General features: G+C 47.1%; 2 protein-coding genes across 2 annotated transcripts in view; both read right to left on the bottom strand.

The window, feature by feature from the left end:
* The window catches only part of LOC125487222 (interaptin-like), a 9,083-nt gene extending 9,007 nt beyond the window's left edge, over window positions 1-76 (bottom strand). The window contains exon 1 of the mRNA XM_048617799.1: window positions 59-76. Within this exon, the coding sequence (XP_048473756.1) occupies window positions 59-76 (18 nt within the window). The remainder of the gene's footprint in view (window positions 1-58) is intronic.
* Window positions 77-661: 585 nt separating this feature from the next.
* On the bottom strand, window positions 662-19,681 carry LOC109920404 (ras GTPase-activating protein nGAP-like). The gene is made up of 10 exons (XM_048617798.1): window positions 19,447-19,681; window positions 19,107-19,195; window positions 16,152-16,231; window positions 13,497-13,641; window positions 11,690-11,788; window positions 9,109-9,657; window positions 7,029-7,173; window positions 3,861-4,005; window positions 1,945-2,181; window positions 662-884 (listed from the first exon to the last, which is right to left on the bottom strand). The coding sequence occupies exons 1-10, from the start codon at window positions 19,505-19,507 to the stop codon at window positions 662-664; spliced, it is 1,773 nt and encodes a 590-aa protein (XP_048473755.1). The 5' UTR covers window positions 19,508-19,681.
* Between the last annotated feature and the right edge of the window lie 25 nt (window positions 19,682-19,706).

Here is a 19,706-nt window from a genome sequence, read left to right as displayed (position 1 = left end):
CCCACATGGTCCATGATATTTGTCCCAGACATTCCCCTTGATGCATGCAACAGCTTACCTCACTTGCTCTGAACATTTCAACTCCCCACATACTAATCCTGCATGGCTCTATGCTGCCTACTCACTCATTTGAGACATCTCACCAATCTACACTAGCACTAACAATTGTGTCACCCAATTTCCCCCCACTTAATCCCTCCCTTTCTCTCATTCCAGGAGGAAACAGCTCATCAGAAGCCAAAAAGTGCCAGGACAGGTGCCCAAAATTCAGCTCCTCACCCCTTCTGAATGAAAGGAATTTGGCCCTGGTCAACTAGGACCAGGATCAGTTCCATGGACAGACAGGAATCTCATTGTATTGGTAAGCAAGTAAGAAGCATTGTCCCTTTTCTGATGAAGGGTCTAGGCCCGAAATGTCAGCCTTTCTGCAACTATGATGCTGCTTGGCCTGCTGTGTTCATCCAGCCCTGCACCTTGTTGTCTCCCATTAAGAGCTAACTGGGCTAAAACTACCTCAAACCCATTTCTTGAAGGACTAGGAAGAGACATCCAAGGGTCATTCTAACAGCCTGTCTCTACGTTAGAGTGTTGGTTCAGGGACTTTGAGTAAACCAGGTTCAAAGTCAACGACTCAGTCAGAGCCGAGCAAAGAATAACAAGCTCAATGTGTCACAACTAGTACCTGCTGCAACCGATACATAATGTCACAGAGAAGAGAGTGCAGGATGGATAGAGCCAGGCCAAGGTCAATGCAGCCTTCAAACTCCGAATTGTTGATGCTGGGCTCCGGGTTGGAAATGTTTGTCAGGAAGATTTTCATGTTATCCCAGTTTGATTCCAGGTAATTGTCCATGAAGGTCATGTAGCCCTCTTTGTCTTCAAACCTGCAGGGTGGGCAAAGGACTGAATTGAGATTGGTTCAGAAAACCTCCAAGCAAAGCCACGAATGGTGCAGAAACAAGACAGATGCTGTGTGCCTGAGGAGAGTCTACATACAGGTAAGGAACAAGTCAGGCTCTGATAATTGTGGAACATACCATGAAATCTCACCTTCCCAAACTCTGATATTACCAACCCAGCCAATACCATAAATAGTGCAGCTCCAACACAATGGAAATGGATAGTCACTGAGATCGACTTCCCAACAGTTTCATTTCAACAGCATCTCATTATTGTGAAAATGATTCTTTACACTTCATAGAGTGGGTTAGCACTAGGAGAAAAGTGATGGTCTTTGTGCGACTGCTCAGACAGTGGTTCTTGATCATCGATATCCCACAAGCAGCAAGAGATGAAGCAGAATGTGCATTTCCTTTGCTGCTGGTGTTGTCAAACAAGGCCAGGAGACTTGATCATATAATTCAGGCTAACCCTTCCCTGTAGTACTGAGGGAGCGCCGCACTGTCAGAGCTATCATCTTTCAAATGATATGGACAGGCATGGAGAAAGTCAGACTCACACAATGCCAAGTTACAGTCCAACTGGTTTATTAGAAATCACAGACTTTCAGGTGATGAAGGAGCAGCGCTCCAAAAGCTTGTGATTTCAAATAAACCTGTTGGACTATAAGCTGGTGCTGCGTGACTTCTGACTTCATCTTTTAAGTGAGACATCAAAGCAAGTTGCCACCCCCTCTTGGGTGTAAGAAGTCACATGGCACTGTTTCGAAGGGCAGCAGGGAAGTACTCGCTGATGCCCTGGTCAATGTTTATCCCTCCATGACATTACAAAGTAAGCTCATTTCACTGCTGTTTGTGGGAACTGTCTGTGCGCAAATTGGCTCCTGCGCTTCCTACATTGTGACAACAACTTGACTTTAAGAATAACTCGGAGATTAAAGCACTTTGCAATACCCCAAGGTCATGCAAGGTGCTATAGAAGTCTTCTTCCCGGCAGGTTTCTGTCTAAGCTCAGCTGCTGAGGTTAGCCCGATGGCGTACATACGTGGTAAAGTTGGCCAGGTTCTGAATGACTTTAGCGATGAGTGTGAGAGTCCGTGCGGTGCTGTCGTTGGGATATTCCTGGGTCAGATTGAATAGGCTGGGTGACATTATCGCAGGGCAGAGAAATCGCAGAAACAGCGAGGCACAGATCATCCTCATCCCAATCTCTGCTTTCCCTCGACTCAAACATTGTTGCTGCCAAGTTGCAAATATCTCCCTCAGCTCGTCTGGAAAGATGCTGTGAAACGAAAGAACAAGGAAAGTAGAAGAAACATTCACTTGTACAAATTCAGGGTGAATCCTGGCACACCTGGAATCAAACTGTTTATTTGATTTATTATTGTCACATGTACCTAGGTACAGTGTAGAGTTTTGTTTTGCATGCAGTTTTACAGGCAGATCATACCATACAAAGCGCATTAGGGTAATAGAACAGAGCGAGGAATACAATGTAATGACTGCAGAGAAGGTGCACAAGGAGCAAGATCAACAATTAATTTAAAACGTGAGAGGTCTATTCAGAAGTCCAATAACAGTGGGGAAGAAGCTGTTCTTGAATCTGTTGGTACGTGTGTTTAAGCTTTTGTATCTTCTGCCTGACGGAAGAGGGTGGAAGAGATTATAACCAGGGTGGGAGGGGTCTTTGATGATGTTGCCTGCCTTCCTGCGGCAGTGAGAAGTACAGATGGAGTCAATGGAAGGGAGGTTGGTTTGCCTGATGGTCTGGGCTGTGTTCACAACCCTCTGTAGTTTCTTACTGTCCTGGGCAGAGCAAGCTGTACCAAGCCATGATTCATCTGGATAGAATGCTTTCCATGGCGCCTCTATAACAATTGATATGAGTCTTTATGGACGTGCCGAATTTCCTTAGCCTCCTGGGGAAGCAGAGGCTTAACATCACCCATTCTCACACATCCCCAGAAAAGCCTCAGGAGTTTTTGTTTTTAAAAATCAGTTCATGGGGTGTGACCATTGGTTGCTTCATGCTTAATGGAAGCAAGTCAGACAGAATTCTGAGATTCTACATTTAGGGTGTTATGTTTACAAGACATGGGATTGGGTATTTCAGATAGAGATAAGGAGTAATCTCTCAGAAAGGAGGATTTGTGATCTCCGGAATCATCGATCCCAGAAGTCTGGGGATTCTGAGCAATGTTTAAAAATGAGTTCAGTAGATTCTTGGACATTAAAGCAGTTAATAGATTCCGGGGATCAAGCGTGGCTGGGACAGAGGATCAACAATGATCCTGTTGTAACATAGGCTGAAGGAGCCATCCTTCCTCCTGCTATCCTCTGTTTTTGCTCTTTATATTCATTCACAGGAAGTGAGTGTTGCTAGTAAGGGCAACATGTTTCCCATTTTTAATCTTACTTGAGAAGGTGGCAGCGAGCTGTCTCCTTGGACCGCTGCATCTCTTGTGGTGTAGGTACACCCACTGTGCTGTTAAAGAGGGATTTCATCCCGGGGACACTGAAGGAACGATGCTATATGTCCAAGTCAGGATGGTGAATGGCTTGGAGGGGAAATGAAAGATGGTTCCCTCGTATCTGCTGCCCTTGCCCTTCTCAGGTACGGAGGTCACAGGTTTGGAAGGTGCTGTCATTAGGTGAGAGCCTCAGTGCATCTTATGGATAGTAGTCACTGCTGCTACTAAGAATACGTGTTGAAGGCAGTGAATGTTGAAGGTGTTGGACATGTCCTGGATGGTGTCAAGCTTCTTGAGTGTTGTTGGAGCTGCCCCCATCCAGGCAAGTGGGGAGTATTCCATCACACTCCTGACTTGTGCCCTGTAGATGGCGAACAGGCTTTGGGGAGTCAGGAGGTGAGTTACTCATTGCAGTATTCCTGGCCTCTGACCTGCTTTTGTAGCCGCTGCGTTTATGTGGCTGGTCCAGTTGAGTTTTTTATGTACTCACCAATAGGAATCAATGATTTGCCGAAAGGCCTCTTCACAGACAGTCTTCATGTTGGCTTGATTCTCTGACACATCATTGCCTGAACATTTATTGGGATCAACTTCATAATTTTCCTCTGGATTGTAAAGCCTCGTCACAAATTCTCCTGTGAATGACATTAAAGGAGATTAAACCCCTCAGTAATACAATACCTGTCACCTACAGCCTGGATGGATTTCCAATCGGGGCGAGAGATGTCAGGAAGATCTATTACTTTCAGATCTCTTCTCCCCTGTTTCTAAATGCCACACCCCTCTGTTATTCCAGGCTCCTAAAATGAGGGCTTGGTGCTAGTCCCGAGGCCCAGGCAGTGCCAGGGCCTGTTCTTATTCTGTTCTTCTTTCAGTCTCTGTCATTGCAGCAAACTGTTAGAAATAATCTGTATGTTGGCCTTTATTGGTTCCAGTATATCTGAGTCTTGCTGCAGCTGTACAGGACTTTGGTGAGACCATACCCAGAGTACTGCATGCTGTTTTGGTCTCCTTACTGAAAATAAGGTACACTTATTGTAGAAGCAGTGCAGTAAAGGCCTACCAGACTGAATCCTGGGATGTATGAGGAGAGATTGGGCTTGTATTCTCTGGAGTTTAGAAGAACGAGAGGGGATCTGATTAAAATGGAAAGGTTCTGAAGTTTGGACAGATGCAGGGCTGGGTGTGGGGGTGAGGTGGGGGGTTGAGGTTTGTGGTCCAGAACTAGGGGTCACTCCAGGTCTCAGGATATGGGGTGGGCCATTTCAGAATGACATGAGGGGAAAGTTTTTCACTCAGAGGGTGGGCGATCCTGTGGGATTCCCCACCACAAAGGCTGTGGAGGCCAAATTAAGAAGGAAGAGGTAGATTTCTAGAGGCTAACGGTTGCAAGGGTATTGGGGAGAGATTGGGGGTATGGCAGTGAAGATGAAGGATCAGCCATGATTATGTTGAATGGCAGGGGAGGACTCAATGGGCTGAATGGCTCCAATGTTCTATGTGTGTTGGCCCTGGGCACCTACCCACAGCTGGTTCACTGAGTCTCAAAGCCCAGTCCTGACAATGAACCTAGTGTCCATCCCTCGGCCTAGCTGAACCCTGAACCCAATCTGATGGGAGAGCAGAATGACCTGGATTCCAACAGCAGAAACCTCAAGATATTCTAGCTCCCGTTCGACTGACAGGTCTACGCTCGGGAGCAGCTCAGATGAAGTAATAGACTGGTGAGTACATAAAAGAATAATTTTTTTTTACAAAATACTTTAAAAAGTTTTCATTTACACATGACATTGTATAGATAACACAAGAACTTTGATAATTGTACACCGAATGTTACCATGGTGATTTATTGTTTTGTTTTCGTCGTCGTTAAGCGTTTTCAATTTTCAAGTGTTAAGGTGAACTTGTTTGGGAAAATAGTTCAGTTGGTGTTGTGCTCGTGAGAACATGGGTAAGCCTCCCCTGTAATGATGTACCAAACCACTAGATGGCAGGTGTGTCATGCCCAACTTGCTCGAATTGGTCCATCCAGCCTCAACCGAGCAGAGATTCTGAGTTATGTGGATTGGGAGTGAAATCGGGAAGCACAGCTCACAAAAAGGGTGATGCCAATCTGCAACCCTCTCCTCCAAAGGGCTGCGGATGATGATGGCCACCTGGAATACTCCAAGAATTAGGAGACAGTAAGGACTGCAGATGCTGGAGTCGGAGTCGATACAGTGTGGAGCTGGAGCAGGTCAGGCAGCATCAGAGGAGCAGGAGAGTCGACGTTTCGAGTCGGGACCCTTCTTCAGGACTGGGGAGGGGTAGGGAGCTCAGAAATAAAAAAAAAATAAATTATTTGTTGGGTGAAGGCATCAAGGAGCGGAGACCAGACAGATGGGGGTTGTCATATAGCCACCGAAGATCTCAACAGGCTTGAGGAGTAGAATGGCCACCTCCCGTTCCTATTTTTTCTGCTAAAGTCAGTTTGAATTTTGCCAGAACAGTCACTCAATGAGCTTTTTTGTTTTCAACCCTTCATGTTTTGGGCGATGTGAATTGACCCCCTCCCCACCCTTCTTCCTCCTCCAGCTCGAACTTTAGGGTTTTAAATGATTCTTGAAGTGGATGCAGCTATTGCTGGCAACGACAACATTTGATGCCCATCCCTAAGTGCCCTATGACCTGAGCAACATGCTGGGCCATTTTCGGGAGTGGTTAAGGTCAATGGTCACATATAATCCAGACTGGGTAAGGATGGAAAATCTCCCTCCTTAAAGGGCATGAGTGAACCGGACGGGATTGGAGAGCAGTTGGTATTGGTTGTCATGGTTACCATCTCAGAGACTGGATCCAGACTGATTCTAAATTTCATTGGCTGTCATATCTGATCTGAACTCTGGTCTCTTGAGCATTAGCCTGAATGCCCAGTCCAGTGACATGACCGCTACGCCACTATTTCTTCTATTTTTGGATACTACCAGACCTCTGGACGGGCATCCAGATGGGCAAGTGGCTCTGGATGTTGGTAACTTTGAAGAGCTCCCAACCAAAGATGCCAAACTCCCACACACAATTATCCCGGAGATTCCAGGAGTTAGAGATTCCACCACTGCCTTGCAAGCTCCCCTCCGAGCCACTCACCATCCTGGCTTGGAAATGTATCGCCGTTTCTTTAACGTCGCTGGGTCAAAAATCCTGGAATTCTCTCCCCAGGTGGGTCAACCTACACATCATGGACTTCAAGAAGGCAGCTCAACCAACACCTTCTCAGGGGCAACTAGGGATGGGCAATAAATGTTGGGCCCAGCCAGCAACACCCCCATCCCATCATTAAACATGGAAAAATTATTAGAAGCTACTGAATAGAATTGTCTGCTGCTTCTCTCCTAGCTTTCTTTGAATGCTTGAATTTACTGGTTGTAAAAGTATCATAGATAATGGGTGTTTAACCATTAAATCCAACTGGGTTTCCAATGGACCAATGAGGTGAAGTTTGGATGGTTTGGGCTGATAGGTATTTGATGAAGCCTCTAGGATTAAGTCCAACTAGAGCTGGCAGCCCAATCCCAGCCTCCATGAGTTGAAGGCCATTCGTGCCACACATCCCTCACCCCACACACCCCCTTCAATCGTGCCACACATCCCTCACCCCACACACCCCCTTCAATCTTACCAAGCGTTTCCACCAGATACTTCTGTCCAACCAGCTTCATGTATTCGTCAATGGCCTTGGTGGCCAAGGTGTTTTCTCGGAAGAGCACAGAGTGTTTCTCCTCACAACGGTCAACCTCCACCATCCCCAACTCAATCAGAAAGTCCTACATGGCAAGGACAGAAGAGTTACAACCACCAACCCATCAGATAGGAGTCCAATTCCATTCAAATAAGACTAAACTCGGCATCAGGGTCCTAGGGTCAGTAGGTGCTGTAGCTGCTTTTATAGTCTGTAGACCCTAATTCCATCCCCCCTCCATCTGACTCGTGCACCTCCACAGGCTTCAGGAAGGATACCAAATGGGCAGTTCCTTTTCCTGGCACTTCCTGGTCACATGTCCTCAATATCCAGCCGAGCCTGGACCCCTTGTGCTGCTGTATTGACTGTTTAACCTCCCAGTCCCATCAGAGGGAGGACGCTCTGCCCATCACCTCTGTGTTAGCACTCTGAATGAGCAATACCATTTGGATCGATTCAGAGCTGGGTAAGTCAGTATGCCGGGCAGAGCAACAAAAGGACAGGCTTTGACATATGATTGATGTTCAGTTTAACACCAGCATTCAGTGTCTCGGAGCCAATTGCTTTCTGTCCAATTCTCAATTCAATCTCAACCACAAACCCTCGACTGGGACCATCAAACTCATGGAATCATAGGTCATAGAATCCCTACAGTGTAGAAACAGGCCCTTTGGCCCAACAAGTCCACACTGTGATTTATTCAAAATTTGAATCCAAGGTTTCCAAAATCTGGGATCCAAGGTTCCAACCAACTCCCGGAATTAGGTCGGAGCAAATTATTGCAGACAGTGGAATCTGTACTGAAAACAAAAGATGCTAGAAATCACAGCATCCTGCAGCATGCATGGAGAGGAAGCAAGCTAACGTTTCGAGTCTAGAATGAAGTCGAAGGGACAGAGGAACCCAGCAATATTGTTAGTCTCCATCATTCAGCCCATAGATCAAACCAAGTTCAGACTCTTTTTGAAGGGGAGTGAAACAGGTTTGACCAGAATCGATGCAGCTCTTTGTGAAAAAAAAATTGAACAATATTCCTCATAAATTAATCCTTATTTGTAAAGAGTGCAGACTGTGGGAAATGGATACTACAGCACAGACAGTGGCCATTTGGCCCATCGTTGATAAGGTAGCTCTCCAAATGACCTCTCCCTCTGCTCCCACTCTCCTGCTCTTCCCCACCCACCCTCTCCCCAACTCCTCTCCCTCCAAATCACTCTTCCTTTCAAGTGTTTAGCCAATTCCTTTCTGAAATTAGAGTGGAATCCACTGCCACTGGTCTTTCAGCACCTTTCAGATTACAGCAAAACAAAACTCCACCATCCCCTTGCGATTCTGAAAGGTTCCCTCTCTTATTAAGATGTGGCATTCAGAGGATGTGCTTAACACAGAAGGAGAGAGAAATGGCCAGCGAATCCTTCCTTAGTGGCCTGACCAGGGAATTAATTAGCCCCTGTACTCTCTGTGAGGTTAGGAACCCCAGAGAACCCCAAGTCTGCTCCCTCTCATTAAAAGGAGAGACGGCTAGCAACAGGGTTAAGCACAGCTCAGGCAAGGGCTGCAGTGACCTCAGCCGGTACAGGGAATTGAACCCATGCTCATGGCATCAAGCCATTGTACAAACCAGGCCAGGGAGCTGACGGAGCTAACAGAAAGCCGCTAGACTGGTGCAGGTCTTCCGATTGTGCAGTTATCCCGAGATCTTCCCACTAGTGACAAGTCCAGTCTGGTCAAGGGATGACAGGAGCCCAGGGAGAGTAATGGTGGCTCAGTAGTTAGCACTGCTGCCTCACAGCACCAGGGGTTCAATCCCAGCCTCGGGTGACTGTCTGTGTGGGGTTTGCACATTCTCCCCCGTGTCTGCGTGGGTTCACTCCGGTTTCCTCCCACAGCCCAAAAGATGTGTGGGTTAGGGTGGATTGGAAATGCAGGGTAACAGGGTGGGATGCACTTCGGAGGGCCAGTACAGACTCGACAGGCTGAACGACCTCTTTCCGCAGTGTAGGGATTCTATGATTCATACCTTGGCTTTTCCGACACTCTGTAGGACATGGACCAGAGCAGAGGCCACCTCCTCCTTATCTTTCACCTTCAGAGCTGGCTCCAGCACAGAGCACAGGGTGGTGTAGTTACAGATGAGGTACTCTGCAAACTCCTTGTAGTGTATCATTGGCAGGACCTTGATGTTCTGGTAGCGCAGGTTAATGCGGATGGTTGGCACAATGACCTTGCCCTTGTTCAGCGGTGGCATGTTGATGTTGTACCATTTCTCGACATGTTGGCGGCCGGTTACCTCGGCGAGAGGGATGGTGACAGAGCCAAGGGTAGTCATCTCTTTCCTCTTCTTGTCCTCGTCTCGGAAAAGGTGCAAGGTGACCTCCTTTGTCGGGGGCAGGTTGCTGAACTCAAAGTGTTCGCCCCAGAACAGCTCCTCCTGGCTGAGCTTGCTGGTGGTGCGTGCGTACAGTGAGCCATCAAGGTGCAGTTCACAGAAGTACTTCTTCCTGGGGGTCAGATCCTTGGCTTCATTCACCCAGAGGCTCAGCATGTTCTCCACCCGCTCGCAGTTATCCTGCCAAAGACAATGCAACAGGCGTTCACAAAAGGCTGACAATCGAGGCAGCTGGCATTTTGGTAGCACCTCCCCCCACCCTCGCGCACCCAGGCAATGCTCATCATCCAATGACAGTCTATTCATGGAATTAACATGGAAGGTTCAGGCCATTCAACCCATCCAGACCATGCTGGACCTTCTGCCTCACAGGAACCTCCCTCCACACTGCCACATCTCACTGCACCTACATATCCCTCTATCCTTTCTCCCTTGTGCTTATCCAGATTCTTCGTAACACACTGGGTGGTTCATGTGTGTGGAATGAACTTTCAGACAAAGTAGTGGATGTGGGTACAGTTACAACGTTTAAAAGACATTTGGATAAGTACATGAATAGCAAAGGTTTGGAGGGATATGGGCCAGGAGCAGGCAGGTGGGACTAGATTAGCTTGGGATCATGTTCAGCATGAACTGGTTGGACCGAAGGGTCTGTTTCCGTGCTGTATGACTCTATGATGACACTTCCACCACACACTGAGGGAGAACAATGCACGTTCTCACCACTTTCTGGGTTAAAAACTTTCTCCTGAATTTCCGGTTGGGCTATTCCTATTGATCATCCTAAATTTCTGACTCCCCTGCACAAGCTGAAACAGCTTCTCTACAATGAACAAGGCACAAGGTAGCGTCTCATTATAGCAACGCGCTTAATAAATATCGAATGATCATTGGAATTTGGGTCATTACATTTTAATATTTCCCAATGGTAACTCAGGGAACCAGGGAACAATTAAATAAATTTGTTCTACTGACACTATCCTAGCCACAATGATTTATGAGTGATAAAGTGATCAGGTCGACAATCGAGGCAGCCTGCATTTTGGTAGCACCTTCCCCCAACCTCGCGCACCCAGGCAATGCTCATCACCTGAAACACAAAGTGTTGGAGTGTCTGAGCGACTGGTGGCACAAGATCAGGTCATAAGCTAGGAATACAGAGGTGAGTAACTCACCTCCTGACTACCCAAAGCTTGTCCACCATGTACAAGGCACAAGGAGTGTGATGGAATACTCCCCACTTGCCTGGATGGGTGCAGCTCCAACAACACTCAAGAAGCTTGGCACCATCCAGGACAAAGCAGCCGCTTGATTGGCATCACATCCACAAGCATCCACTCCTTCCACCACCGACGCTCAGTAGCAGCAGTGTGTACTATCTACAAGATGCACTGCAGAAATTCACCAAAGATCTTTCCCACTTTCCACACCCACAGCCACTTCCATCTAGAAAGTCAGGGGCAGCAGATATATGGGAACGTCACCCCCTGCAAGTTCCCCTTCAAGCCACTCACCATCCCGACTTGGAAATATATCGCTGTTCCTTCACTGTCGCTGGGTCAAAATCCTGGATCTGCCCCACTAAGGGCATTGTGGGTCAACCTACAGCATACAGGCTGCAATGGGTGAAGAAGGCAGCTCATCCCCCACTTTCACAAGGGGCAATTAGGGATGTGCAATAAATGCTGGCCCAGCCAACGACTCCCACATCCCATGAATGAATAAAAAAAACTTAACATTTGAGAACATAGAAGGACCAAGAGTGGGGACGATTCAACCCATCAAAACCATTCTTCCTGTCGGAGGGGGCGTGTGATTTTTGGAGCTCTCTGCTGCAGAAGGTCATTGAGTATGTTTAAGGCGGATTCTGGTTTGGCAGGGGGAATTGAGAGTTATTGGGACATATGAGAATGTGGGATTTGGAACATAAACAGATCAGCCATGATCTTATTGAATGGTAGACCAGCCTTGAAGGGGCCAAATGATCTACTTCTGCTCCTAATCCATACACACATATACTTGTGTTTCTTCTACACTCTGCCCAGATTGCCTGCCCTGAACTACCCTTGTAAAGTAGCTGTCAGCTGTATCACATTGGAGTAGCACAGGGTAGGTTCACTGTGAACATTGCTATGTTAGTTCTGGTGGTTGTAATTGATCCCAACCCCTCCCAACCCCACCCCCACCCCCAGAACAGTCCACTGCCTCCCACCTTGTTGGGCTGGACCGTTCGAAGAAGATTCTCTATCCATTTGTCTCTCTCGGCAGCAGATGTGCAACCAAAGCAGCGGCTTCCTCGGGAATTAATCACCTGAAACACAAAGGGTTGGAGTGTCTGAGCAACTGGTGGCACATGAGACCTCACTGGGAACTGATGCCCCTGAGAAATCAACGTTCAATCCCACAAAACAAATCAGCGGCTCAATTCCAAGTTGCATTAGGGGAATACCACTCCTGCAAGTCCCTCCCTCGGCCACTTTTCCTCAAAACTCCTCATGAGAAGATGGTGAAATTGGTCCTTCTGTCGCGGTATCCTTCCGTCATTTTCTTCCAGACCTTGTGGCACGTGAGATACATGTTTCTTTCCATGCTGTTTCTATAGTTGGTTTTCCCACTGACAAGAGAAGCAGGTTACTGGAGGCTATAGCTTCCAGGGCACCACTCCACATCAGGTATGGCCAACCAGGAAAACCCCCACAGCCCTGCTCTTACCTCCTTAAAATGTGGCGTCTGAAGGATTTCAGAGGCCAATCATCAACTCGGTCAGGTTGATCGCACCTTCTCTGCTCATCAGGTCCTGGAGTGGGATTTGAACCCAGCTCAGAAACAATGATGTTTGCACTGGCCTGTGACAGGTCCCGTGCAGGGGCTAGCCACTAACCAACGCTGCATGTCCCTCTTAACAAAAGCTTCCAGCCTTTACCCAATAGCAGCTGCAGAGACAGCCCATGCGCCCAATTGGCAAGCAGTGTTCTGAAGTCAAACCATGGGAATGTTTCTGGCCCTGTGCGCGCGCATTTGAACAGAAGATTAACGCTTATTGAAGTAATTTTGTTTTATCCTTATTATACCACAAAATGGCACTGGATTGTGGTGACAAAACTCTTTTCACTGTATATTCAAGATATATGTGACAATAAATCAATAAATCATCAAGACACAGACACACAGACACACACAAACAAACCTCTCTCTCACACAAACGCACACTAACCCCACTCTCACTCACACACATATACACAAATCTCTCCCTCTCTCACACAGACACTCAAACCCCACTTTTTCTCATTCATTCACACACACACACACACATAAATCTCTTTCTCATAGACACACAAACCTCTCTCTCACTCACACACACAGACGTACACAAACTGCACTCTCTGTCACTAACAGAAACACACACACACAAAAACCTCACTCACATAGACACACACAAGCCTCACTTTCTCTCACACACACAAACTCCACTCTCTGTCACTAACACACACACAAACCTCCCTCACAGACAGATAGACACACACACTCACACAGACACACTCTCTCGCACACACTCACATACACACACACACACACACACACACACAGATAGACACATACACACATAGACACAGACAGATACACAAACACACTCTCTCTCTCACACACACACACACACAAACACACTCTCTCTCTCTCTCACACACACACACACACACAAACACACTCTCTCTCACACACACACACACAAACGCACTCTCTCTCACACACACACACACAAACGCACTCTCTCTCACACACACACACACAAACACACTCTCTCTCACACACACACAACCACACTCTATCTCTCACACACACACGCACACACACTCTCTCTCTCACACACACACAAACACACTCTCTCTCACACACACACACACGTGTGCGCACACATATACACACACACACAGATAGACACATACACACATAGACACAGACAGACACACAAAGACACTCTCTCTCACACACACACACACAAACACACACACACACATTACCTCAAAGCAGTATCTCTCTCCCAGGATACTACTGTGGAGCGGCCTGATGATCACATTTGTCTCATTAGACAGATCGAGAGTTTCTATCGGGCTCAAGGATTCTGTCAGGGATTCATGGGAGACAGCTCCAGTCAAACTCCACCCACTGATGTGCCCAGGGAAACAGCAGGAAGAAGAAGGTTAGAATGAGAGAAAATCAGAGAGTGGACAATTATCATTATTTACCATTCTGCATCTCGTGGCACAGCTTGTAAGTTTAGGATACTTAACATGCCTTTCAACTCAAAACTACTTTGCTCCTAGACTCACTGATAACAGAGCTGTGGAGGTAATGGGACATGGAGTCACCACGATATACAGCATAGAAACAGACCCTTTGGCCCAACATGCTGACCAGGTTTTCTAAACTGAACTGGTCCCACTTGCCTACGTTTGGCCCATATCTCTCCAAACCTTTCCTATCCATGTACCTGTCCAAATGTCTTTCAAATGTGGTAACTGTACCTGCCTCTACCACATCTGGGATTTTGCTTAGCAATGGAACCAACAGTTCAGAAACTGAGGTGGGCTAGTCATATGGATACAATGGCTACAATAGCAGGTCAGAGGCTTGGAATCTTGCAGTGAGTCACTCTCCTGCCAGTTTCCCAAAGCCAGTCTCCCATCTACAAGGTACACCCACCCCAGCAAGGTCGCCCCCAAGCCACTCACCATCCTAATGTGGAAATATATCGCTGGTGTGACTGGGACCAGCTCCTGGAAATCTCTCCCTAACAGCACTCTGGGGGGTCCCTATAATGAATGAGCTACAGTGTTTAAGAAGGAAGATCCCCATTTCTCACTGGAAATTTGGAACAATAAAATCCACAACCCCTGGATGATTTCTCTTCTACATAAATCAGGCATCAATAAAGAAACACGATGGTCCGAGAATCTGGGCTAGCTACTGAGACAGAAAGAAAGGCAGGCAACTTTGTGAAGCAAGTTTATTGACATCAACTACAACAATAACAGAAGTTGCTGGAAAAGCTCAGCAGGCCTGTGGCAGCATCTGTGAAGAGAAATCAGAGTTAACGTTTCGGGTCCGGTGACCCTTCCTCAGAACCCAGTTTATTGGCTTGTTCAATTTCCCAGCTCTTAACCCATTTATATGTGCTGAAAGATCATTAATATCCACTACCTGTTTTTCTCAAATTTAACCTTAATATTAACAAAATTTAGCAATGTGGTCAACCAGATATTAGCACAGAGGAAAAATAGGAGGAATTACAATCGAATTAGGTGCAGAAGGGGCAAGAAAGATTGGATTAAGGGTGAGAGACAAAACAGAGACAGAAAGAAAAGTAGGAAAATACTTTTAAAATCTTTAACAATTTACCATCTGTAGGAATAAGCTTCCATGATTTAAAATGTTCCCTTTCTGGGTGGGAGACGTTGCAGAAATGTAACTATCATTCAAAAGGTACTGAGGTTATTCAGTTCCACACCTTTATTTCAGTCATGAGTTTGGTGCGTAATTAATGTTCACGTGTAGCAATTCCACAAAACCCCTGGAGAGGTTCAGGGTGAGCTGCCATTTTCACAAGGCTAACAGTTGAGTGGTGCAAACTGTCAGACAACTTGTGTTATCTCACATTTCGGCAGGTACCTCGCAGTTTGCTGTGGGATTTACAAAGGCAAGCTACCCTTAAAGGGTCACCAGACCCGAAACGTTAACTCTGTTTTTGCCTTCACAGATGCTGCCAGACCTGCTGGGGTTTTCCAGCAACTTCTGTTTTTGTACCCTTAAACTGGCTGCAAAATCTAGGTCAGTTATCCAGAGGGCTTTGCCCATTAACTATATCGCTAAACACGGCCATGGTACCCAGGCCTTGCCTGAAGCACTGCTTGGTCAAACAGCCAAGTGTTCATTGCCTCTGGCCTGCAGATAGGGCTCCTGGCCAGGGTAGTGAAGCCAACAAATGACCCCTAATTGAGAGAGTGTTTAAAACTGTGTCCGTTACAGAAGTGAGTACATTCCCCACCACGCGGGTGATTATAGCACACGGGGATCACTGTTCACAATTCCAGAGGTCTCCCCAATTAAGGTGGGAGCTCAGGAGGAATTTCTTCCGTCAGAGATCGATGGTGCAATTTCCTTCCACAGTGAGTGTCATCAAATATATCCAATGCTAGGTTAGACAGACTTCTGATTGACGAGAGAGTCAAAGCTTATGGTGGGGGGGAGGGGGCAGAGAGGACTGTGGAGTCAAGACACCAAACAGATCAGCCATGACCTTATCCAGTGGCAGAGCAGGGTGGAGGGGCCAAATGGCCTCCCCTAGCTCCGACTCCTAATGATCTCATGAGGGGCAATAAATGTGGCGCTACAGAACAATGTGATGAGAGTTGAAGAAAATCTCAGGAAAGGGTTTAACCCCCAATGCCCAGGAGTTGCATTCTACCTGTTATACAGAGCTGGAAGTCTTGTTCAGAGAAAGTTTAAGGGAGTCACATTTATTGGACTACAAAGTGTGGTTCAGAAATTGGACTGAAAGTATCAGGTTTCTGTGACTAAAAGGGAAATGTCTCTATCTCCAGCTCACCCTGTACCTGAGTTCGGAGTGTTTCTTGATGATATTAAGTAGAGATAAGGTCTAAGACCCTTCACCCTACCTGCAGCTTTTGTCATTTGGAGACTGTGGTGTTTCTTGGTGATTTTGATTTTTCCTCTTCAATCTTCGGATGATCAGGTTCTAGAGCAGGAGTGAACAGTGTCAATTCCATGAGGCTGGACTAACCACACATCGCTCTAAGAGGAACAGAAAGCCTTCAGTCTTCCGCACTGTGGTAATGAACAGAATTGGGGGATAAGGTACTGCCTACTGAGAGAGCAGAGACCTTCAGACCTGGAACCCTTTGATGGAAAGATTGGAAAAGAGAAAGAAGGAGAGAGAGAAGGAGAAAGGGGAAGAAAATGGGGTGAAAGAGGAGAAAGAAAAAGGGAGAAAAGAAAGAGAGTAAGAGAGCGAGAGGGAAAGAGTCAGGTAATATTTTCTGGGGTCTGGGAAGTGTATCAATTTTTTGTGGGGGCTGCCAGGAGCGTGTTGATGTCTGTAAGGATGCTCTGGGGAGACAGTGATAGTGTTCCTGACTGAATAGCTGCTCATAGAGGCATACAGGCATAGAGATATACAGCACAGAAACAAACCCTTCAGCTCAGCTCGTCCGCGCTGACCAGATATCCTACATAAATCTGATCCCATTTGCCAGCTTTTGGCCCATATCTCTCTAAACCCTTCCTATTCGTATACCCATCCAGATGCTTTTTAAATGTTGTAATTGTACCAGCCTCCACCACTTCCTCTCGCAGCTCATTCCATACACACACCATCCTCTGCGTGAAAAAGTTGCCCCATTTAATTCTTTCCCCTCTAACCTTAAACCTGTGCCCTCTAGTTTTGCTTCAGGAGAAGATTAGGACTTCTTCTAATATTGGTGCAGCTCCAGATTGATCACTGGCATTTTCGGTTTTGCATTGATTAGCTCTTTAAATGTGTCCTATTTTTGGGAGGGGGTCAGTCAGCTTGAATAGCTGGTTTGTGATGCAGAGTGATGCCAACAGTGTAGGTTGAATTCCTATCACCAGTTGAGGTTACCCATGAAGGACTCTCCTTCATCAACCTCTCCCCTCTCCTGAGACGTGGTGACCCTCAGGTTAAACCACCACCAGTCATCTCTCTCTCTCTGTCTCTCTCTCTCTCTCTCTAATGAAAGAGCAGGCCCAAGGTCCTCTGGGACTACTCACTATATTTGTTGTGGCACATTGGCGCACACCTGGATTTATTTGGAGCAGCTGGCAAATGGTGAGGTGGTCATATTGGGTTGGTGTTAGGTTTAAGGGTCCCCTTTTGCATTCTTAGGTGTCTGTTCTCAGTTACTGAGGGTTGGAGTCAGATTATGTATTTTCCACTGAAATTGATTAATCAACAACGAGAGAGGAAGTGGCTTCCTGTACAGGAAGCAGTACAGCTTAACTAAAAAACAACTTTGCAGCCCACAAAAGTCAGTACTGCTTTGCAGTAATGACTATGAACAGCAGTGAGAACATCAGCGTGATGATTCGAGTATTTCTGATAAGATATCTCAAGTACATGTGTGTGTGTGCATGTGTGTGTGCGTGTGTGCGCGTGTGTGTGTGTCTATGTGTGTGTGTTTGCATGTGTGTGTGTGTGTGCGCATGTGTGTGTACGCATGTTGTATGTGCATGTGTATGTGTGCATGTGTGTGCCTGTGTGTGTGTGCGCATGTGTATGTGTGCATGCGTGTGCACGTTTGCATGTGTGTGTGTGCACGAGCATGTGCGCACGTGTGTTTGTGTGCATGTGTATGTGTGCAAGTGTGTGTGCGCGTGTGCGTGCTCGTGTGTGTGTGTTTGCATGTGTGTGTGTGTTTGCGTGTGTGTGTGCATGTGCGTGTTTGCATGTGCATGTATGTGTGCGTGTGTGCAAGTGTGTGTGTGTGCACGTGCGCACGTCCGTGTGTGTGTGTGTGTGTGTATGTGTATAGAGATGAGATCAACTTGAGAAACTATATTTCCCCAAGGCATGTTAATTGCAGTTATGTCATCGCAGGGATATGGAATGTGGGTCCAGTACCTTCCAAACCCATAACCCACCACCAAAAGGAAAACAGCAACAGATACACCACACCCTGTAAGCTCCCCTCCAAGCCACGCACCACACAGATTTGGGAATATCTTGCCTTTCCTTCAGTGTCGCTGGGTCAAAATCCTGGAACCTGCTCCCCAGCGGCACTTTGTAGGCGTGCATACACCCGAGGAGGGCAGTGGCTCGGAGGGCAGTGGCTCAGAGGGCAGCGGCTCAGAGGGCAGCTCACTGCCACCTTGTCGAGGGCACTAGGAAAGGGTAACTAACTCTGGCCTTTGCCAGTGACATCCACATCCTGTGAAAGCACCTCTGACACTAAAAAAAAATCAGCTAAGGCTGAGCTTGTGTTGACAAGATAGTGGCTTCTCTCTACGTTTGAGATACCGACTCTGATGTTACATTCTAAGCAGAAACTCTTGACATATTCTTTATAAAAAGCCACATCCGAGATGAGGAACTTCAGTTTAGGCAGGCAGAATGGAGAAGCTGAGGGTGTTGTCCTGAGAACTGGAAAGGTTAGGAGGAAACTTAAAAGGGGTTTGGTCAAAATTAGCAAGGGCTTTCGTTCGAACGAATCAAGAGAAACTGTTTTGGAGAGTTCACGACTGGAGGATTCAGTGGTTCACTGGCAACAGAACAGGAGGAGAGATGACCAACAGAATCTCTATTTTCAGGGAATTGTTGGGATCTGGAACACACTACCTGAAGGGGCGAGGAGGGGAACTGTAATTGTCAGAAGGGAATTGGATAAATACGTGAAAGGGGGAAAATTTGCAGGAGATGGGGCAGAGGATCGGGGCGAACACAAACAAAGAGTTGGTTTGGGCTTTCTGGGGTTTCCGTGCTCAATAGCAGCCAGAACGAGTGACAAAAATCGACCCAAAACAAATATGGAGTAAGCAGTGTATCCATTGGCGATGGCACTCAGTGCGGAATAGCTAGAAACAATGGTGGGATTTACCTTCACATTGTTCACTGGGCCCTCGCCAGTGCCTCCACCACGATCCAGTTTTCTCACAGAAGCTGGGCTCTTTTTGCCAGGTGCAGACTCTGAGGGAACAGAAAGACTTGAGTCAAGAGGAGTCCAGTTGTGATTACCTTTGGCAATAACTTTGATCAGCGCTCCCTGCGGCACAGACCCCCTCCAAATACCCGAAGCAGCAAGTACAATCTACCCATCCACCTCCACAACTATTCACCCACAATCCCAGTGCCCATCTATCTGCACAGCATTTGTCTTCCCCCCCATGCCTCAGTTATAATAACATTCTTCCTCAGCCTCTTCCAGCCTAAACAGGCACCAACACTCCTGCATCTCCTGCTTCTTGCACATCCACAGTCTCCAGGGCCCCACTCGCCCATTGCTCAAAGGGGTCGGTTTTTAAAGGGGAGAGAGAAGGATGAAGCTGGGGGGGGTGCCAGGCAGACGACAGTATGTCTGCAACGAATGAGGAGCGTGCACAACTGGAGGAGCGATGCTGGAGGATGTTACAGAGATAGGGAGGGGGTGTAGGGGCTGGAGGAGGTGACAGAGATAGGGAGGGGGTGTAGGGGCTGGAGG

This window comes from Rhincodon typus, chromosome 38, assembly GCF_021869965.1.
Source record: "Rhincodon typus isolate 14 chromosome 38, sRhiTyp1.1, whole genome shotgun sequence".
Taxonomy (NCBI): Eukaryota; Metazoa; Chordata; class Chondrichthyes; order Orectolobiformes; family Rhincodontidae; genus Rhincodon; species Rhincodon typus.
This window is presented reverse-complemented; position numbering and strand designations above follow the sequence as displayed.

What these genes read in the sequence shown, in the direction of transcription:
- LOC109920404 (XM_048617798.1), bottom strand. Translation starts at nt 19,507, where the DNA reads ATGGGCGAGTGGGGCCCTGGAGACTGTGGATGTGCAAGAAGCAGGAGA. An exon ending in GAGAGAGATACTGCTTTGAG is followed by an intron (nt 11,789 to 13,496) that starts GTAATGTGTGTG and finishes TTTGTGTTTCAG; the next exon opens with GTGATTAATTCCCGAGGAAG. An exon ending in GTATCTGGTGGAAACGCTTG is followed by an intron (nt 4,006 to 7,028) that starts GTAAGATTGAAG and finishes TGTCATTCACAG; the next exon opens with GAGAATTTGTGACGAGGCTT.